This window comes from Mustela lutreola, chromosome 5, assembly GCF_030435805.1.
Source record: "Mustela lutreola isolate mMusLut2 chromosome 5, mMusLut2.pri, whole genome shotgun sequence".
Taxonomy (NCBI): domain Eukaryota; kingdom Metazoa; phylum Chordata; class Mammalia; order Carnivora; family Mustelidae; genus Mustela; species Mustela lutreola.
In genome coordinates this window covers 119,669,849-119,691,777 of record NC_081294.1, presented here as the reverse complement: position 1 = coordinate 119,691,777, position 21,929 = coordinate 119,669,849, and the positions used below count along the sequence as shown (strand labels likewise).

The window sequence follows — 21,929 nt, the reverse complement described above, 5'->3', positions numbered from 1 at the left end:
TGTTGATACCTGATGGAAGTTATCTCATTTATATCATAAGATGCTGGGTCAGCACGGAGGTCAAGCAAATTTATGCCTGAGAAGAAGAAGCTTCTTCATAAGCTTCTTTCTGGGTAGTAGGGGACTTCAGGTGCTTGATCGGAAGACATTATAGCCAGTTGAAGGATATGGCCAGAACCTGGCTGTGGAGCAGCCCTGGGAAAAACTGAGTTTTATAGAACCTTCCACAGGTATAGACAGAGGTATAGGTATAGGGTGAGGTATAGAAACATGAATAGTGTCCACTGAGTCTTACAGGACCCATCTTTTATATTTTAAAATATTAAAATAGAGAAAGTCTCCTGGGATCACATGAGATTAAAATGCATCTATCCAGAAAGCAAACTCAGAAGCAATCATTAACTACAGAGTGAAAAGCCTCTATAATTACATCTTGTTACTAAATAATCATTCCAGAACTTTCTTGAATTGCATCTTTTTTGGGGGAAGATCATAGTCTAGATTTAGTTTTCATGATGCACTGTAGAAAGAGAAAAGGGCAGTCTTCTTTTCTGACATTAGCTACACTGGTAAGGATTCCTTGCCATTTATCCTTCTAAGAGGAAACAGCAGAACACAGGGAGCCCTTCTAGGAGGCTGTCCCCCAAAAAAGAAAATAAAAGGGTTTTCTGACTGAGGAGCCAGTGCCCTTGCACAGTGAGGAGTGTTGATGGATGGCTCTGAGCTGAGCCCCAGGAAAGCAAGCAGACCCACAGCCTTCTGTTTCTCCACAAGTGTCCGTGAAGCAAGGAAGGCATGATCCTTTCTCAGGTGTCAGTTAAACAGGGCACTCACTCTAGCCATGGGAGGAAAAAGACAAAGAGAAAAGCTAGTCCCCAAGAGTTACCGAAAACAAGACAACGAGACTGATATAATTTGGGCTCTTTTATTAGGAAAAATAGTTTTAGAGAACACTGGACCTTAGGCAGACACAAAAGGCAAGCTATATGCCCACAAAGCTAAGGATTCACTCCTAGGTGTTAAGCTGAAGCAAAATATAGGAAGAAAATCTCTTAATCATCCTTTACTGGATCAAAAATGGCCCAGGACAAACCCCACCCCAGGTGCACATAACATACATGACCAGGAAATGAGAGAAAACTAAAAATATTCACATTTATCCATCTCACATATAATTTCACAATTTCTTGAGGTGTTTCTGGGGCCCCTGTCACGGCAATAGACTCCCAGAGTTGACTTAGCTCTAAAAATTTCGCTTCGATTCACGTGTTACCATCTCTACCAGTCTGCCTCGAAACAATAAAAGTTGTCCTCATTTTTAAACAGGGAAGGTGAGGTATATAGCAAGATTGATTCCTCTAAAGTCATATGGCAGAATCTAGGCTTTGAATGGAGATTGGATACTTTCTTCACTCTTTTCATTAAATTGTGCTAAAGTGTCCCTCAGCGGTGGTTGTTAGGTCCTACTCAGAGGCTGATTGTTGAGGCAACAGCATGCCCATTAGACGTTAACAGTTATATTCCCAACACTGAGGACTCCATGCAATGCTTCTGTTTTATTATTTTGACATCCCCTCGTAAAAACTAGGAGAGCCACTACAGAATTTCTAAACAAACCCCCCTAAATGATTACAGTCTTTCCATGTTCCATTTCCCTGATTTTCTACATCCTTTTTTTTTTAACCTTCTCTCTCATTTTTCTTTTTGTCCCACTATGTTCCTTCCTGTCTTTAGTAGTCTCTTTTGGTAACTTCCCCCACTTCTGTTCACTGATCCTATTTTCGTTCTTTGTTCTGATGTTCTCTCCCTGTCGACAGGCAATCTTGCCGCCTTCCCCGACCCGCTGCATTTCCCATCATCTGCAGTATGGGAAGGCTGCAGCCCCATGAGCCAGGCCCTGCTCTAACCCACTTGGCCAGCTTACACTCCATTTTCAGTCTTTCCAACACATCCACCATGTGCTCTCCTTCACCAGAAATAACACAGGAAGAACAGTAGTCAATACTGACTTTATTTCTTAATTATCTCCTTATTTCTGGAAAGGCTAATGATGGCAGGTGAATTTTTACAAGGCTGACAACTCTGTTCCCCCTTCCCAACCTCTAGATCCATTTGAAACGTCACTGAAGCGAAAAGGGAGTATTCCTCAAAGGAATTCTAAACCAGGGAGGATTTACACAACAGTGCAAGAGTCAGGTCTACAGATAGTTGCTGACATTTCATTTCCAGTGTCTGGAATCCAGTGTGAGTTGACAGAAGAAAACGATGTCAGGCCCAGGGGCATTCTCCTCTATGAAAAGTGGGAAAAGACAAGATTGGCTACTTGTTCTCGAAGTAGAAAAACACATTAAAAAAAATTTTTTTTTTATAACCACATAAGGAGTCCCCCAACTAGTGCAACTTCAGACGCTGAAGTCACCTGGGACCATCTGGAAGGGTTGGAGGCAAGACTTGCTTGCGTGGGCCCTGCTTTCGTGAAACTCAGCACATTGTGACTCACCTGTGTCCTCTGATAGGCTCACTACAATCGCCTTCTGTTCGAGAGAAATGCAGTCTTACTTGATCCCTCGTCCAGAGTCTGAGTCAGAACCACATTTATTTTAACCTTTGTTTGAAAAGAGTATGAAGTGCTCCGATTGCTGATGTGTTAATTTCTCATTCAGTACTTTCAACTGGACTGTCCCATTCTTAAGCTGGCTGGCCATTGTAGCCTTCTGTGTGTTCACAGTCATCCTGTACTTCATTCCACTGAGATACATTGTTCTTGTCTGGGGTAAGTAAAGCCTTTTTTTTTTTTTTTTTTTTTAACTGTCTTAGATATTCCAGGAACAAACTATTTTTATGGGATGAGTTACACTGTCGGTAGTTCCCTGTATTTATGATCATGAAGCTACTCCATGATGAAAAGAGACAGGTCAGTTAAAAATCACAACAGGATAAAGATTTAGGTCTACTTACAAAATGCATTTCTCTTATCTGGCACCATAGGCTCCATCATCCTGTAAACATGTAGTTGTGCAGATTCTTCATATATCAAAGTGTAGCTTTGCCTAGATATCATTCTGATTTATTTTCACCACTTATACGAAAACAGAGGCATTTCGATCCATATGCTGCATTTAGGACAATATGCTTTTGTGCTGTGGTACTTTATCTTGTGGAAGCGTCTGTAAACATGGGACTATATACGGCCGCCTGTTAAAGAGGTCACCTTTAGGATGCAGGAAAAGGGTCCCTGGCCCTGACAGGCTGCTTAGGAATAAGAAACCTGCTTTATGTGTATTAAACAAAAGCGCTTCTGCAAGAACCCACGTTAAAGGTGCTATTTTCCAGTCCTAGTTTTTAATGCCCTTAAGCTGCATGCCAACCGTTCCTACGGCCCTAGATGGCACTTTGATGATAGTTTCAGGACTCTTCATCGTTTTAGGGTTTCTACTCCTTATCTGAGAGAATCCGTGCCCTGAAAAAAATGGTCAGTCTCTATAGTGCACTCACATATAAAACTACATTAATGATATAATTAAACAAGACTGGGGAGACACAGGATTCTCTACTTACCTCTGGCCTGCACACACTTAAGACTGCTAAACATATACAAAATGCAAAGGACCAAAATGGGTATGGATTCCAGAAAACACATGTTTACACTAAATGCAAAAAGATCAAAAGGAATGTTTTGTGGTTTTCTTTTTAAGACTTAGAAAGAAAAGTGACAAAGAGGTCTGAGATCCCCACACCCTCTGGTCTTAAGACTCCTTTCTCCCTATTCTTTTTGGTCTGTCCTGCCAGATCCTCAGTAAGCTCTCTTACCCTTCACCGTCACTCTGCTTACCTTTACAGCTTGGATAGGGAGGAGAGGGTGGGGGAATGATGGTTTTTTCCCCTTGTTATAATTTAAACAATTTCAAATAAGATAGTACTTGTACTACACAGGGAGAACAGAAAGAGGCCTTTCTTCCTCTGTCTGTTCAAGCCTTCATCTTTCATTCCTTCCTTTGATATATAAAACAGATGCTGTTTTCTTGAAGGAATTAGGGTAGGGCATGAGGTGTGGCAGTTTATTATCTCTAACCTTCTTAGGGTCAGATCTGCCATCTCGGTTGTGATAGGTGATGACTCTCGGTTTGGCTTCCCAGCTCTCTCAGAAACTGGAACCCATGGCAGACATCTGGCTTGGTAACCTGGGGTGGCCTCACTGGCTTGGTCTTCCACGTAATTCTTAGAGAATGTGTTTGGGCCTCTTGTTTCATCAAATGAAATAAAACAAGAACAGTATTTCTGTAGTGTTAGGTGATTGCTGAAATGTTAACTGGAAATTTAAGACATGGGTCTCACATGGGGAGACGGACCAAAATCAAGAATGCAAAAGAAAGTTTATTCTGCTGAACTTCCTGAAGAAGAGCCAAGATGTTCTAAGTTATGGCCCAGTTTTTCCAAGTTTGTTGACTTCCCATAAAGCTGTTAATTTATTTCGTAGATATGAATATGTTGGTCATTTATTAAGTGCAAGATAAATTTTGAAGACTTATCCCATTGAAATTCTCTCTTATGGAATATGCAGAATAGGTACTTCTGGTTTTTTATACATTGTTTTGACATTTCTAGCTCATTAAGGTTTTTTGGTTCTATAATAGCTCTAATTTCACCTGCAGTTATCCTTCAACCACATGTACTCTTCAGGTACTATAGAGGATTAACTGTTGAATAATTTAGTATGGGTAGATGGCTCATCTGTAATGGTTCTTGACTGTTCTATCCCAAAAGTGATCTAAGTAAATCAATCACAGCATCTTTTGCAAGCATTACATTTAAATTTTGTGTAATTTAAAAGGAAATTGCTTCCTGAAAATCTCAATGCCAGAGCTGTAGAAATGGAAACATTTCATGCCCCTACCCGGCCCCCTACCCCCACTGTGAGAACTTTTTAAGATCTACTCTCTTAGCAACTTTAGGAAATGCAATGTAATATTATTAACTAGACTCATGCTGCACATTACATCTCATCACTTCTTTTGTAGCTGAAGATGTGTAGCTCTCACCCGTTCTCCCCCATCCTTCCATCGTCCCACCGCCAGCCCCTGGTAACTACCAATCTGGATCTATGAGATTGGCTTATTATTTTTTTAAAATTCCACACACAAGTAAGGTCTTCAGGTGTTTGTCTTAGACTCATTACAGTTAGCGTAATGCTCTCAAGGCCCACCTATGCTGTTGCAAATGGCAAGATTTCCTTGCTTTTTATGGTTGCCAGCCCACTGTATATATATATATATACACCCTAGTTCCTTTATCCACTCATGTGTCAGTGGACGCTGAGGTTGTTTCTGTGTCTGGACTATTAGAAACAGTGCTGCAGTGGGCATGGGCCAGGAAAGTGTATTTTTGAGTTTGTGTTTTTCTTTTCTTTGGATAAATATCCAGAAAAGGAATTGCAAGAACATAGGGCAGTTCCATTTTTCTTTTATTTAGGACTGTCCATTGTTTTTCATAGTGCACCAGGTTACATTTTCACCAATAGTGGAAGAGCATTTCCATTTCTCTACATGTCTGCCAATACTTGTATTCCTTGCCTTTTTGATAACAGCTATTCTAACAGGTGTGAGGTGATATCTCAAAGTGTTCTTGATTTGCAGTCCCCTGATAATTAGTGATGTTGAGCATCTTTTCACATCCCGTGTGGCCATCCGTAGGTCTTATTTGGAAAAATGTCTATTTAGATCCTCTGCCTGTTTAAGTGGATTGTGTTTTTGTTTTTGCTAGTGAGTTGTATTGTTCTTTATGTATTTTGGATATTAGCCCACAGCAGAGGTAAGATTTGCAAATATCGTCTCCCATTCAGCAGGCTGCTTTTCATCTTATTGATGGTTTGCTTTGCTGTGCAGAAGGTTTTTAGTAGGATATGGTCTTGTTTATTTTTACTTTTCTTGTTTTTGCTTTTTGGAGTCAAATCTGAAATGTTGCCAAGACCAATGTCAGGAAGCTTACTGCCTTTATTTTCTTCTTGGTAGTTTTATGGCTTCTGGTCTTACATTCAAATCTCTAATCCATTTTGAGTTAATTTTTGGATATGAGGTAGTAGTCCATTTTCATTCTTTTGCATGTGGTTGTCCAGTTTTCCAACACCACTTATGACATTGTTCTTCCTCCACTGTATAGTCTTATTTTGTCATAAATTTATTGATCATATATGTGTGGGTTTACTTCCACACTTTCTATTCTGTTCCATTGATCCATGTGTCTGTTTTTAATGCCAGTATCATACTGTGATAACAGGGAATGTAATGCCTCTGGCTTTGTGGTTCTTTCTCAAGATTGCTTTGGTTGTTTGGGATCATCTGTGGTTCCACATCAATTTTAGGTTGGTTTGCTGTACTCCTGTGAAAAATGCCATTGAAATTTTGGTAAGGATTGCATTGCATCTGTAGGCTACTTTTGGGCAGTATGAAACATTTTAACATGATTCTTCCTATTCATGAACATGGACTATTTTCCCATTTATGTGTGTTGTCTTTAATTTCTTTATGTCTTAACAGTTTTCAGTGTATAGGTCTTTCACTTCCTTCTTTAAATTTATTCATAGGTATTTTTTTATTCAATTATGAATGGTACTGTTCTTAATTTCTCTGATAGCTCATTATTAATGTATAGAAACAAAAAAAAGATTTTTATTGATTTTGTATCCTTGGTTTGCAAATTGGCCCTCAAACAAAAAGTGCATAGACTGAAGAAAGAGGCAGACCATTTCAGACTGGTAGGTGGCAGATTTAATATACAAGGGAACTCACTTATGAGGCTTGTTTTGGGTGGCTACAGGCAAGTAAATCTCCACCTCTGCCCACCAAAATCTAAAAGTTTACATAGAATAATTAACTGGGCTCAATCCCATAAACTGTTCAGCTGCTCTTAATAACACCTTACTCTTTCAAGGCTACATCCTTGGAGCAATTTCCACTGTGGGAACTGTGGGCAGAATATATATTTCAAAACCCAAAGTGTGAGAAGCCACCAATTGTCAGAGTTCAGCAACCAGGTCAACCATAGGTGATATCCTCTCCAATCTTCTCCATTACCTCTTCCCTCAAATCCTGAAGCTTCACTGAATTCACTCATTCCTTTGTGTATGTGTGTATAATCTTTAGACTTTTCTACATGTAACATGTCATTTGCACATATTCCATTTTTCTTTCCAATTTGTGTGTTTTTATTTCTTTCTCTTGCCTGATTGCTCAGGCTAGGAATTCCAGGACTCTGTTGAATAAAAATGGTGAGAGTGGACATACTTATCTTGTTGCTGAACTTATGTTAAAAGCCTTCAGCTTTTCACCACCAAGTATGATGTTAGCTATGGGCTGTCATATATGGCCTTTATTATATTGAGGTATGTTCCCTATGTATCCACTTTGTGGAGCGTTTTTATCATCAGTGGATGTTGAATTTTGTCAAATGCTTTTCTGCATCTATTGAGATGATCATCTGATTTTTATCCTTCATTTTCGTAACATGGTGTTATCACACTGATTGATTTGCAAATGATGTACCATCCTTGCATCCCTGGAATAAATCTAAATTAATTGTGGTGAACAAGACTTTTAATTATTCAATGCAGTTTACTAATATTTTGTTGAGGATTTTTTCACTTCTGTTCATCAGAGATATTGGCTTGTATTTGTGTGTGTCTGTGTGTGTGTGGTGTCCTTGTCTAGTTTTGGAAAGAGAGTAATGCTGGCCTCATAAAATGAGTTTGGAAATGTTCCCTCCTCTTCTAGTTTTTGGAAGAGTATGAAAAATTGCTCTTCTTTGAGTGTTTGGTAGAATTCACCAGTGAAGCTGTCTGGTCGTGTTTGTTGGGAGGTTTTTGATTACTGATTCAGCTGCCTTCCTGGTAATCAGTCTGAATAGAAATTTTCTATTTCTTCATGATTCAGTCTTAGGAGATTGTATATATCTAGTAACTTAACCATTTCTTTTAGGTTTCCATTCGTTGGCATGTAATTGTTCATATTAGTCTCTTAGGATCCTTTACACTTCTGTGGTTTCAGGTTTATCATATTCTCTCTTTCAGTTCTGATTTTATTTGAATCTTTTTTTCTCGGCAAGTCTCTAGCTAAAGGTTTGCCATTTACTCATTTTTTTCCTACGAATCAGCTCTGAACTTTATTACTCTGTTCCTTCTATAACTTTGGGTTTTGTTTATTGTTCCTTTTTTAGTTCTTTGAAATAAAAAGTTAGGTTGACTTTTTTTTCATCGAGGTAGGCATTTATTGGTATAAAGTTACCTTATAGAACTGCTTTGGTTGTACTCCATACATATTGGTAAGTTGTATTTCTGTTTTCATTTTTCTCAAGGTATTCTTTTATTTCTTCATTAATGCATTGGTTTTAGTAGCATGTTATTCAGTCTCCCCAGACTAGTGCATTTTCCAGTTTTCTTCTTGTAATTGATTTCTAGATTCCTTCCATTGTGTTGAAAAGATGCAGGATATGATTTCAGTCTTCTTTATTGAGACCTATTTTGTGGCTTCACATATGAGCTGTCCTAGAGAATGCTTTTGTTTTTGTTTTAAAGATTTTATTTACTTATTTGACAGAGAGAGAGAGAGAGATCACAAGTGGGCAGAGCAGCAGGCAGAGATAGAGGGGGAAGCAGGTTACCTGTTGAGCAGAGAGCCCCATGCAGGGCTTGATCCCAGGACCCTGAGATCATGACTTCAGCTAAAGGCAGAGGCTTAACCCACTGAGCCACCCAGGTGCCCCTGTCCTAGAGAATGTTCTATGTGCACTTGGGAAAGAATTTATAGTCTCCTGCTTTTGGATAGAATGTTCTATCAATGTCTGTTAGGTCCATATGGTCTAACATGTCATTTAAGGCTGATGTTTCCTTATTGGTTTTCTGCCTTGATGATCTAGGTGGTGATGTGAAGTTTTAAAGTACTCTAGTATTATATTGCTATTTCTCCCTTTGTGTCTTTTAATATTTCAGGTGTTCCTGTGTTGGCTGTATAAATATTATAAAATATTACATCCTTTTGCTGGGTTGGCCCCTTTATCATTATGTAATACCTTTCTTAGTCTCTTATTACAGTTTTTGTTTGTCCAATGTAAGCATAGCTACCTACTCAAGCTTGCTTTTAGTTTTCATATGCATGGAGTAGGTTTTTCCATTCCTTCACTTTCAGTCTGTGTGTCTTTGCATCTGAAGTGCATCTTTTCTAGACAGTATAGACAGACAGGTGGATAGGTCTTGCTTTTTTATACATTCAGCCATCTGATACTTTTGACTAGAGAATCTATCTTATTTAAACTAATTACTGATAGGTAGGTACCTATTGGCATTTTGTTAATGTTTTCTGTTTTGTAGTTCCTGTGTTCCTTTCTTCTTTTGTGATTTGATGACTTTCCTCGCTGGTGTGCTTTGACTGCTTTATTATATTTTGTGTATCTAGATTAGGTTTTTGCCTTGCAGTTACCAGGAGGCTTACATATTAGAACTTGTAATAGTCCATTTTAAGTTGTTAACAATGTAACTCTGGTTGTGTTCTAAAGCTCTACATTTTAACTCTTCACCCCCCATGTTCTGTTTTTGAGGTTACATTTAACATATTTTAATCTTATGAATTCCTTAACTAATTACTGTAGTAATTAGTAGTTATATTTGGGGGGGCTCCTCATGAGTATCTACGTTCTTTTCAAGGAGATGCCAGTGTGGTGTAACGATGGTATCCCACAGCATACATTTCCTCAGAGCACTTTCCTATGCATCTAAATGTGTGCCAGACTTGAAGCTTGCCATGCAGGCTTGAAGCTCCAGGACAATCTAATAGGTCTCTTTCACAGACTGTGGATGTGTTTTAGCCTAATGTCTGTGCAGTGCCTTGGGGGTGGCAGCCTTCCAAAAACTCTCTCTGTAACTGTTATCAGTCGTGTGGGACCCAGAAATACAAGAGCTCGGAGATCAAGGGCTACTCCCTCAGTGGCAGCTATAAAAACCAGGGCACCAGGGATATGTAAAACCTCCCCTCTGAGAGAGACTGCTGTTCCAGAGCATGGCATAGAGCCTGCTCACCAAGGTTTCTGGAGAAGTCTACAGTCAGCCCTTACATGTGTGTTTAATTAGAAGCCTGCCCCTTAGGCAGGAACTGGGATGGTAAGCTTAGGGGTTTGTGACAAAGGCTGAGCATCTGAGTCTGTTGCCTCTAGCTATGTCCTCAGGGTTGTGGCTGTTTAAAAACTCTTTTTGCTTTGGTTACAGTCCTGTGGGACCTGTGAGCATAACCACGTTAGCCACCACAGCCAGGTGATACACCGGTGTCCCCCAGCAGCAGCTACAAAAGTCAGGGGTATCAAATAAGGACAGAAGCTCCATACTGGGAGATATTTAAAAGCTATAGTGAGGCAGAGAGTGCAAAGACTGCATCTAGCGGACTCTGTTCTCTGAGAAGCCTATAAACTCTTAAAATGTGCCAGACCAGAGGGTTAAGCAGCAGCTCAAAGCTCCTCCATAAGCAAATCGGCTTCTTTCTCAGAAAGAGTGGGGGTGTCTAACAGTCTGCTATCTGTACAGTGTCCTGGGGATGACAGTCTGCCAAGAATGGTCTGAGTGTTAGAGTCCCACGCAACTCAGGAATGGAAGCAGCCCTGGCCTGCTGAGCCCAGCAATCAAGGGGTGTCCCTTTGCTGGCAGCCACAAAAACCAAAGCACTAGATGTACGTAAAAGCTCCCCTCCAGAAAAAGTTGGTGCTCTGAAGCATGGCAGAGGGACAGCATGAAGCTGGTGCCTGCCAGCTGGAGGGTAAAAATGGCACCCACCAGCTTTACAAGGCAGATAGAGGGAGCAGAGTATCCCAGTAGGCCCCGGCCCCTCCAGCTGAAGCTTTAAGGGTATATGAAAGAGATTCATTTGCTAAAGTCTGGGTGCTTTTCTAATGGCTGCTTCTGTGCTGTACTCTCGGGAAAGTGAGTCTTCACTTGAGCCCTCTGAGCCATGTTTCAGTTCACTACAGCTCTTTATGTCATGATTTTCAAAGCCAGCTCACCTCTCAGGTGCAGGACTTAAAAGCTGGGATGCCTGATGGAGGGTATAACCTGCTGCTCTTCAGAAAGAAGCTCCGTGTTTGTGAGTTACATTGTAATCGTGGGTTGCCTTTGCTGGGGTAGGATTTATAATGAGCTTTTGTCACAGCCTCTCCTACTCACTTCCATTGGCCTTTTGCTGGTTTCTCTGATGTGAAGTCACTCAGCCAGTTTTCAAGTCTGTCTCAGAGGGAATTGTTCCATAGGTAGCTGCAGATTTGGTGTATACATGGGAGGAGGTGAGCTCAAGATCTTCCTACCTTGCCCTGTTGAGCCACCTCCTAGATGTAAAACCAGACATAAAATTGGGGTACCATACACATGTCAAGTCTCCCCTCGGGGAGATGCTGACCATCTGTGGAATGTGGCACAGGGAGCATGTGGAGATAGCATCCACCAGCTGGAGCAAGGCAGAGGGAAAGTGCAGAGATGGCACCCCAGTCTCTGGCTCCAGAGAGTACCCCGGCAGTCCCTTGTAGGTATGTCTAACCAGAGGCCCACCCCTCAGGCTAATGTTCCAAGACAAGCAAATGAGTCTCTCCTGAAGTCCAGGTAACCCTCAATTAACTGTTTCTATGTTGGGTCCTGGGGTGACGCCAAGCACACAAGTCCTTTAAGAACCATTTTTCAGATCACCATAGCCTTGCGGGTCTCGTGGACCTGAGCCCCATTGCTTTTCAAAGGTGGATATTTTGGAGAGTCCCCTCATAGGTGCATGTGTTAAAAGCTGGGGCTGCCTGATGTGGGGCTCAAACCCTTCACTCAAGAAGCTTCAGCTTTTGAGTTCCCTCCGGACCCTGGTTGCCACACAGGGAGTAAGGGTGATGCTGAGTTTAGGTCCCAGCCTCTCCTACCTGCTTCAGAGTGAGACTTCCCTGAGCACCAGATATGTGGGAGGAGAGTTCAGGATCCTCTTGCGTCACCATCTTTAAAGCTGTTTTTTTGTTTGTTTGTTTTTCTTTAAAGGTGGTAGTAAACTCTTTCTCACTTCAGGTCATTAAAAAAACAAAAATACCCCACAAGGACAGCTGTCTTCTAAACATTCGGTTTGCATAACATTAACACCTCCCCCCACTCCAAAAAACCAGAACCGTTTCTCTTTTGAAAAAGAGATAACCAGTAAGTCAGACTTTTTGCCTTGAAAAGTTTCATCACAGATGAAATACTAAAGCAAGTCTTCTAAGTAATATGACACTGAGTGGCAAAGCCAGACACAACCTTGTATGTACATCCTTGCCAGGTTTGTTTGTATGTGCATCCAAGCCTTTCCTATGGGAAGCACCACTGAAGTACAGAGAGAAAGCTAGAGCTGCCCTTGAGTTGGGATGGAGTAAGGAAGGGGACAAAGGAAAGGAGAGAGAGAAACACAGGAAAGGGGAGAGGGAGGAAACAGAGGGTATTGGTTCATTCAGTGGAGACTGAAGAGCAGCCTAATCTAGATCTTCGAATCACTGCAACATATGGAAATATATGTGATTTTTGTAATTCCTAACTCTGGAGTTTCAATAATGTTTTGACCGATCACTTTTTCAGGCATCAATAAATTTACAAAAAAGCTTCGGAGTCCATATGCAATTGATAACAATGAACTACTTGACTTCCTTTCCAGAGTCCCTTCAGATGTACAAGTGGTATGTAGGTTTCACTATTACTCTTATTTAACATAGGATGGAATTGGGTTTTCACTTTTTATCCTTTTAATTTCAAAGGTTTTAGAAGAGACAGTTAAAGTTAAAAAGTTAAGCTACTTAAAGTTTAAAGCCGTAGCAGATTTTGCCTTTCAGGCATTTAGCCCACTTGGGGTGTTACCCAAGAAGAACTTTTATAAAGCATGGGGAATGGAGAATGAAAGAGGGTTGCATCAAGAACCTACCAGAGCTCATAGGGGCAATTTTCCTCCAAGGGAGGTTCACCTGATTTGTGAAGGGAAGACATCATTACCTGATGAGAGGAAAGGGGAATATAGATGATGAAAGCAAAAGGTGCCAGTGAACATCTGAAAAACAAACAAACAAAGAAACACTTCTTAGCATAATTTGCAGGAAATAAGTGAATTTTAAAAATGCAGCTTTTGGAGACCGTTAGGGGTGGAGAGTAACTGCATTTTCAAGATTGGGGCACATCTCAGTCTTTCAAAATTCTTTGAGGTCAACTACTTTTGCCCACTAGTCATCAGCCATTCTCTTTATAAATGAGCAATATTTTTATCAAAATCTTGACACTATGTTGGAGCAATACCTTTCTTCCTTTGTTTCAGCTGAATTTTTGATTTGGTATCCAACGTGAGAATAGGCTGGAGGGAGATTAAGCCTAAACTAAACAAACAGTAAATTGCAAAGAACCATTATTCAGCCTTTCAAAATTAAGATGGTTTTGCTTTTAATCTAATGTGTTACTGACAGTGAAGAGGCAGCCTATTACCAATGTTCACAGCAGTGCTCTCACGTAATTTCTGGCAGGATTTCCCTGCTCTATCATTCTATTGTTTTCTGCATCCCAGCTGCAGATCCCATAGACCTTCCAGGGTTGAGTGCTCTTCCCACCCCTGCCTCCAAGCAGTCTCTCATTCCTTTGCTTTTCCTTCCTTTGCCAGAAAGTGACCACCTGACCAGTCTTTCTCTGAACTCTGTTTAAACAGGTGCAATACCAAGAACTGAAACCAGATCCTTCTCACAGTCCATGTAAAAGGAAGAAAAACAATCTTGGCTAGCCAGCTCCCAGCACTAAGGAGCCCAGCATCTGTTTGGGAAGATAAAAGAAAAAGCCTTCAGCCTCAGCAGCATTTCCTTTCTTCCTGCTTTTTATTTATTTTGCCTTTTTATCATGATCGAGAGAATTTGTAAATAGTGTACAAAGGCATATGTCTTTGAAAATATACTTCCATTGTACAGACTCAATTTGATAAAGGTTTAGCTGTTGCTGTGTGAAAGCCTTGTTGGCTGCGGATAATATTATAACACACTGGAACAACAAACAGAAGAATGGTAACACTGGGAGATATGTACTTCTCTAATTACGAATAGAAGCACTAGAATATTACATTAAATGCTCAGCTGTGCTCTGATTAAATCTACATAAAATGTAAATGTCAATTTGATTTTTAAAGTTTTTTTTTATGTAACTATTTTTTATCTGAAAAGTAATCCATTACAGTTTTCTATGTTTTATACATTTCAAAAGGGAAGGGGGAATCCCAAAATCTGAATTATGGAACAGATGCATTTCAATTTAACATAGATGCTGACTTCAGATTCTGACTTTCATTCCTGTGCAAATTACTGAGATATGACTCGGCTTATTTTAAGCTAATGAGTGAAGGTACATTCACTCTGTCAGGATAATCTTCCACACTCTACAAAGAAAACTTTCAAACCTTCTATCATTCCATCTAAAACCTTAAAATCGCCACAGGATTACACATAAATACTGCCAAGTTTATAAATGATTGCCTATCTGAATTTTTATACCTACCACTTCTTTAATTTGTACTGAGTTAGCAAGTTAGCAACCCCGTTCAGTTGTCAAGAATACTAGCAAACTAAATCCGTGTTGCTTTTGGTGTCTCTGTGCATCTAAAAATACTTAATACTCAAGTGTTATCACACACACAAAAAAGTATCTTCTTTCTTTCTCATAGATTATTGAAATGCTTTAATGCATAGTATGATTTTTGTTAGTGTGAATTTTAATGTAAAGAATGCTAGTGTGCTAAGTGATATGCCAGTGTTTCATTACATTCATTTATAGAAAACCTAATCATTCTTGATAAAATGAATGCATGAAACCTAATTTGTTTAAAAAAAAAAAAAAAAAAAAAAACCAAAAACCAAAAAACAGAAAACTGCTTATGGGGAGGGGAGAGTTTGCCTTTAAAAAAATGTTTCACTACTTACCAGAGAATCTATACTTAAAAATTGCATTCCCAAGACTTATGGTAGTTTTTGTACCTGGCTCCCTGATAAATCAAGGGAGTATACCTCTGGAGAGAGAAATAATTTGGTAAGAATGTTTTACTTCCCTGACTGGGTAGGGGATTAAGCTTGGCTGAAAATGCTGTCGAAAATGTTTTGCACTACTTTATTAATAGACTGGGAAGGGGTGAAGGGGGGGGTTATGATGGAAAAACATAGAAAAGCCAGAAGCCAGAAATATATATTTCACTCTAAAGGAAGAGACTTTAAAAATAAATTTAATCTCATCAAAGCTAATTTTTAAAGTATTTTTATTTTAAAGCAACGTTGTTAAATACTATTTCTTATGATAGAACTATTTTGATCTGTTTATACACTATGCTTGAAAGAGAATGTCAATTAAATTCCCTTTCTACAGAAAGGGTTTGACCTCAATATGCTCTATTTAGCTCACCGTGTTTATAATGACATGCTTCTATCTGCATACCATCACTGTTTGTGGCTTAGACATAATACTTCATGAAGCTGATGTTACCAGAGAAAGTTTATTGATGGGATAATTTGTTTGAAATACCTTTTGATTATACCTTGTGTGAGATTTACGTTCCGTGCTGACAGTGTCTACTCAAATGTCTACAAGCCTGATATTGTACAACCTCAGATCTACCTAGTGCATAGTAACCATTAACAGATGCCTAATTTTTGTTTCATTCTACCAACTTTCAGATGTTAAATTCAGTGGTAATGTTGGCTCTACATTCACTGCATTAAATAAAAAAAAATCTTTTCTAAGTATAATTAGTACTCCTTTCTTTTCCTTTCCTTTATTTGGGGGGGGGTGGTTTGAGAGAGACTTGCTGGAGGATTGTTTGTATATTCTTATAAATGATACTTGAGAGATTAGGTTTGGTTTGGACAAAAAAAAGCCTTTTCTGAAACCTTGACTATCATATGAAAGGGACTACTTTCGAAGGAGTGAGCATGCAATGATGTTGATAGAAGATTAAGAACTATCTTGAGGCATGAAATAATATTCAGAGGAATCCTTGCTGTTTTAAAAACTATATTCACAGGCTGAAAAGAAGAAACCGTCTAATAAAATTTTAACTCTTTTCCCTTTTCACAAAGGTACAGTTTTGCCTTTTGAAAGCTGTTTACCTTGATTTAGTTTTCAAAGATTTTCCATTTAAATATTTTAAGAGATCTTTATGAGATTCGATGTCACTCCAAATAGGCGTGAGACTGCTAAATCTGGTAATGTTGTCAACTATTAAATATATTCCTCATTGTCTTTCAGTGAGTAAATTCACTAAAGGTCATTATTAATTGTGGTAATTCTTAAGAAAGGCATATTTTAAACTTTTCATTTACCAAAAAAACACATAATACTTGCTCATTTTGGTACTGTTCCACAGATTCAAGCTGACAGATGCTATATGGATTTCAAATTATATATGAACCATACTAAATACTAGGATAATCTGAACTGAAAGATTAAAAAAAGAAAAAAATTAAGTGCTCTCCATGTCTTAAGTAAGGCTTGAACTCCCAACGCTAGGATCAAGAGTCTCATGCTCCACCGAATGAGCCAGCCAGGACCCCCAAACTGAAAGACTTTTTTAAAAATGACTTTGCTTTGTGACACATTTATTGAATACCTATTACTATTATAAGACTTGCCCTGTCACAGGCAGTGACACAGTATATTAAAATCAAATTTGGAGCTAAAGTATAGTAACAAAATTTAATCAATAGGTTTTTGAAAGTATCTTTTATAGAATTTTATTCTATTTTTTCTGAGTAGCTCAATTTATTAAATTTATAATTTAAAAATTTTTTAAATTTAAATTCAATTAGCCAACATATAGTAGTACATCATTAGTTTTTGATGTAGTATTCATTGATTCATTGGCTGCGTATAAGCCAGTGTTCATCACATCACATGCCCTCCTTAATACCCACCCACCTCCCCTCTGCAACTGTTTCCCAGAGTCAAGAGTAGGCTCTCTACACTATTTAAGAATTTTATTCTATATATAAAAGTGAAAAAAAATTCGGTAGTAAGCTCTCTTATTCAGGGACCATGGGAACTTTTTTTCCCCACTTTGATCTTAATATCCAAATGCCCGTAATGCTGTAAGTGATCTAATTTTGTGTTAACTAGTCTTATTCAGAGGCCTTAATTTCAGTTTATGCACTACGTGGTACATTAAATGTACCTCAATATTTCTGAGTTTTGTACTCATCATCAAAAGCAAATAAAAAAGCTGTACTATCAGGCAATTGATGTTCCAGAAAATCAAGTAAAGAGATCGACCATTAAACTTCTTGCAAAAGCTTCAGGTATTGTTAAAGGAATGCTTATTTAAATTCTGGGATTTTAAATGTCGAGTGTGAGTATGTGTATGTGTACAGATGCCAATTCATTTGTTTGATTAGAGTATCCAGAATCAGCCTTTTTTAACTGTTCAGTCAAGTATGAATTAAAACCACATAAAAAATGTAATGAATACTTACAACAGTGTCATTCCTTGCAATTATACTTCCCTTCCCTGGGATGACTGGTGTAACTCACTGAAAGAAAAAACATAAAACCTTTTTTGGGGTGAAAAGGTTAGATCTTATGCCTTAGTTTCTATGTTTGTACAGTGGCAGTCACATCGTAGAATTTATATCAGCTGAGTCTAGAGATTTAAGAAACACTAAACAAAATGTCTCATTATGTAAGAATCCTATGCAAAAAACTCCCCAAACAGTAAATGTACAAAGTGGTCACATGCCGCCAAAGCTAACACCACTGTGAAAGGTTTGCTGGAAGGTAATGATTATGCATACACTTTCCCTAGGGGATTTGTGCTAAGAACCAAAATAAGTGTAACAAATACATAAATGGTCTCAAATGAGTTTTAATTTATTGAGATCTTCCTTTTTTCACATTCTAAATTAATAACAAAGAAGTGCTCCCTCAAATGCACAAGCTATATTTTTGTAGACAGGTTTTTTTTTTTTTTTTTTTTAATATGATGCTTGTGTCTCCACACGTTACTGAACAATTATAAAACTCCATTAAAAAAAAAAAAAAAACAGAGGCACTGCTGTTTCTAGGGAATTAATAGCATGACTATATTAAGCTGAAAGCTTTATTTGTATTAAAAACAGAAATAGGTAAGTAGCTTTGCCAAAGTTTTCTCAGTCTATAGCAAAAGTAAACATGCAACATAATTCTCCCATGTTGAAGATTTTCCTGTGCTCCTTCAAGAGAAAAGGAGCGACCAACCTGAGTCAGTGAAGAAACCTGCAAAGCACATCTTCTCAGGAGGAAGAGATCCTAAGACCTGGCTTGTTACTGCTACTGTGGCAAGACAGCAGGATAGGCTCAGTTCCAGTTCCTATCAAAGACAAGCTTCACAATGGCATAAGGCAACATTTTATTTTGCTGGAATTCAAATAGTAACAAGTTTAGGGGAAATGCCGACTGCATAAAGAAAGGAGCACACTTGGCCCCAACCACTCTTACCAGCTCTTGATCACAGGAGACCCACCTGCGACAAGTCAACAGTAATTAGAGAGGCAGCTGGGCTACAGAAGGGAGCTGAGAGGAAGGGTACCACTTCTTGGCTTTATTAGAAACCTTACAACTCAAGTTGACATAATTCCCTCAAAACATCCCTCCTTTGTATAGCAATGATGATGACAATTATAAGCCCAAATCTGTGTATAAACTATAATAGTGAAATCATGGAAAATAGTTTACTTCTGTCAAGAACTAATAAACTCTTGAAAAACTCTGATCAAGACTTAAGTGTCTATTATCTATTATACAGAGGGATAATGTATGTGTTTCTGTTGACTTATGTAACACGGGAGGCAACTAACTCAAGTTCTGACTGGATCTTACACAATGGTATTCTTACCCCTTACCTTTGATCTGGAACTCTTACACAGCAGATTCTGTTAACATACAGAACTAGCAAATTTACAGCAGGGTCTTTGAAGCACCTGGGAACCCACTGGGAAAAGTCAAATACTTCTTATGTTTGAAAAACTACTTTTAAAATAGATCAATGTGGTGGTCCGTTTTATTTGTTTGAAGTTGAACATTACTTTAAAAATTTCCCTGTAGGATTAGAAAAAAAAAAAATGCATCTTCGGATATAATAGAGAAAACCTTTTTTTGGGGGGGGGGGGTCAACACAAAACATCTGGCACTTGATAACCAGGAGTCAGGCACACCAACTCTCCTGGGGTGGGGTAGCAGGTACACACCATTCTTGTGGCACTATGATGTTAATGCAGAGAACACAGAAGTACCTGATACTCCATGATCTCCCATAACTGTGACAACCCCCCAAGAAGCAGGTGAGAAATCCTCCCCCCTCAGACACATTAATGTGATATACCCTAGTGTACTGTAGTTACATTACTGGTATCCAATGAGTTTATATAAAATCATTGTTAAAATATTCTATTTCAATTATACTCCTTAAAACAATACCTTAAAAGAAACCATTTTCCTGGCCTTCACAGAAGAGGTGCCAAATAATATGCTCTGGAGAACAATGGCAAAGACACTTTAACTCAGAATTCTCTCAGTGAACAACCAACTGCCTGTATCTGCCATAGTGCTGCAAATAATAAAATCAATAGTAAAAAAGGGAATTTTTTCCAGGTCTGTGATGATTTAAGAAAAAAATTTTTGGTAACACAGAAGCAACCTCTCTTCAAATAGATTCAAATGTAGCCTTCATTCAATCTGAGTGTTCTCCCTGCATTTTGGTGTCGAATCTGAAAAAAAAAAAAATCAGACAAATTCTTTAGGTTCTACGAATACTTCTGAAATGAGAAAAGGCCAAGAGTGAAGCTATGTTTTCATGACTCCCCATGATAATTACATGGAGGAAGTTTCATCTTTGGTAATTGAAGAATCTTCCTAGAGGAATGACCCCAACACGGTTACACACTAGTTGGAAAGCGGTTAAAAAGAGGACTGAAGCAGCCTGCCAGTAAAAGGATGGGCCAGATTCACTCTTAAAGGAGGGGGCATATAGTGCAGGTATATATTTTTTTTAGAGATCCGCATTAGATGGTACTGTGTTTAATTACAACCTTCCCTGAAGAAAAATGGCATATTTTAAAATGTACTTTACATTTTAAAAGTCCAGTTATATGTCAGTTTAAATAAGAGCTTTAGAAAATTTTCAAGACTTGATTCGCATTTATCTTAAGAGCACTACTTTCAAAAATAAGAGTTACTGGCATTATAAATAAAAATCATGTTACAGAAAAACTTGGAGAAGTGACTCTTCAAAATTCTATCATAAATACATCACTATTAGCAATGTATTTACCTGTAATTTTTTCCACCATGTAATTATATTTGAAGTAAGTTTTAATTACATCCCATTTTTTAAAAAAGAACTAAAATTAGTCAAGAAAAATAGCTTTGGGAAACCCACTCTAACCACTTTTGATAAATGGCTCTTCACTTCGTAAGCCCATTTCCTCCAATAACATGACTTTGTATGAACTTACACATTATTTGAAAGGACGAGTAAGGGAACTAAAGTCACGGGGAAGGAAACTAGATTTGCTTAACCTTGAGGAAAGGACTGAATACTGCTGGTCCGATAGTTTATTTCTGAAAATACCAGTAAAACTGCTATTTTTATTCTTCTTTTTGATTGAGTTTCAACTAAAAAACCTTCCATAAAACAATTATCTCAACCATTTGGTTTATTGAACATTATACAAAACTTTCAAAAAGTTTATTTGTGAGAGTAGAGAAGCTGCCTATATGCCTTTTGTCTGATTTGTATACTTTCATTAACTTTTTTCAATCAATCTATTAATAACCTCTTGATTTTTTAGACTAGAATGACTCCTAACCATTTTCCCCCTCAGCCCTTTGCCCAGTTTTCAACTTTGTAATTCTGCTTGTAAGGTTTCATTTTAATTATACTGAGTATTATTTATTGCTCTGTAATTTCATCTCTATGTAGGAAAAACAAGAAACAATGCGAAACAAAATGCATCTTTGGGATGAAGTCAGATACAAAAAGAAAAAACTATTATAAATCAAACCATTCTGATCATTAGAAAAATTTATCAGTGTCATGACATAAACCATTGCTGACCTAACCTTTGAGAAGTACTGACAACAAACTAAGTTCTTTTTATCTGTCACCACTTTAAGATTAATGATTTTTTCAACATGACTATTTCGAGGACAGAAAAATGGAGAATCATTGGAATTTTAGTTCATCTACTATTAAGATAAATGATAGTATAATAGGTGTAAATTCAAAGTTGGATTCCAGATTTTCTGTTCAGTGAAACTTAACCTACTGGAATTGCTAAGCAAATTTTTAAAAAACTTCCTTTCTTCAGTAGAACTAAATCCTATGTTCCAAAGAGTAGTTAGCCATTCTCTATTAATGTTTAACACCCACTACGCATAAATTTTCATTTGCCCCAATTCAGCTGCTTTTGAGAGGAAGATCAGATTAACCAAATCTGGGTTTACTATTCTAAAAAGATTTGGGGACCATAATTAAAGTAAAAATTGGTGGAAATACTTGTTTCAATTCTAACTGAAGAAGGCTAATTGTAAATGCTTGAATAAGGAACTTTTATTTTTTGGTCTATGTTAAGGGCAATATTATATATTACAAATTACATATATAAATAATACTATATACTTGTTTTATTAGAAGTATTGTTTTTATAACAACAAAACAATGTTGTTTTGTTGTTTAAAATTCTTTCAAAAGCAATTTGTTGGTTACTTCACTGATTTAATACTATTGGATCTTAATTCAGGAAGTGGTCTAAAAAAATCCAGAGAAGTTCACAATATTTGCTTTAAAAAGAAAAACATAAATATATATCTAACAGTACAAAGACAGTATTATGAAAAAAAAAATCACTTCTATCTAGTACTAGGAGTT

General features: G+C 37.9%; 1 protein-coding gene across 10 annotated transcripts in view; it reads left to right on the top strand.

The window, feature by feature from the left end:
- MCTP1 (multiple C2 and transmembrane domain containing 1) overlaps positions 1 to 15,780 on the top strand; it is a 543,974-nt gene extending 528,194 nt beyond the window's left edge. For 7 of the 10 annotated variants that reach the window (XM_059175488.1, XM_059175487.1, XM_059175484.1 and 4 more), the window contains 3 exons: positions 2,664 to 2,773; positions 12,605 to 12,702; positions 13,710 to 15,780. In XM_059175488.1, the coding sequence (XP_059031471.1) occupies positions 2,664 to 2,773; positions 12,605 to 12,702; positions 13,710 to 13,781 (280 nt within the window). In that variant the 3' untranslated portion in view covers positions 13,782 to 15,780. The remainder of the gene's footprint in view (positions 1 to 2,663; positions 2,774 to 12,604; positions 12,703 to 13,709) is intronic. The other 3 variants (XR_009354067.1, XM_059175489.1, XM_059175490.1) reach the window with 3 other exon arrangements.
- Positions 15,781 to 21,929: the final 6,149 nt, after the last annotated feature.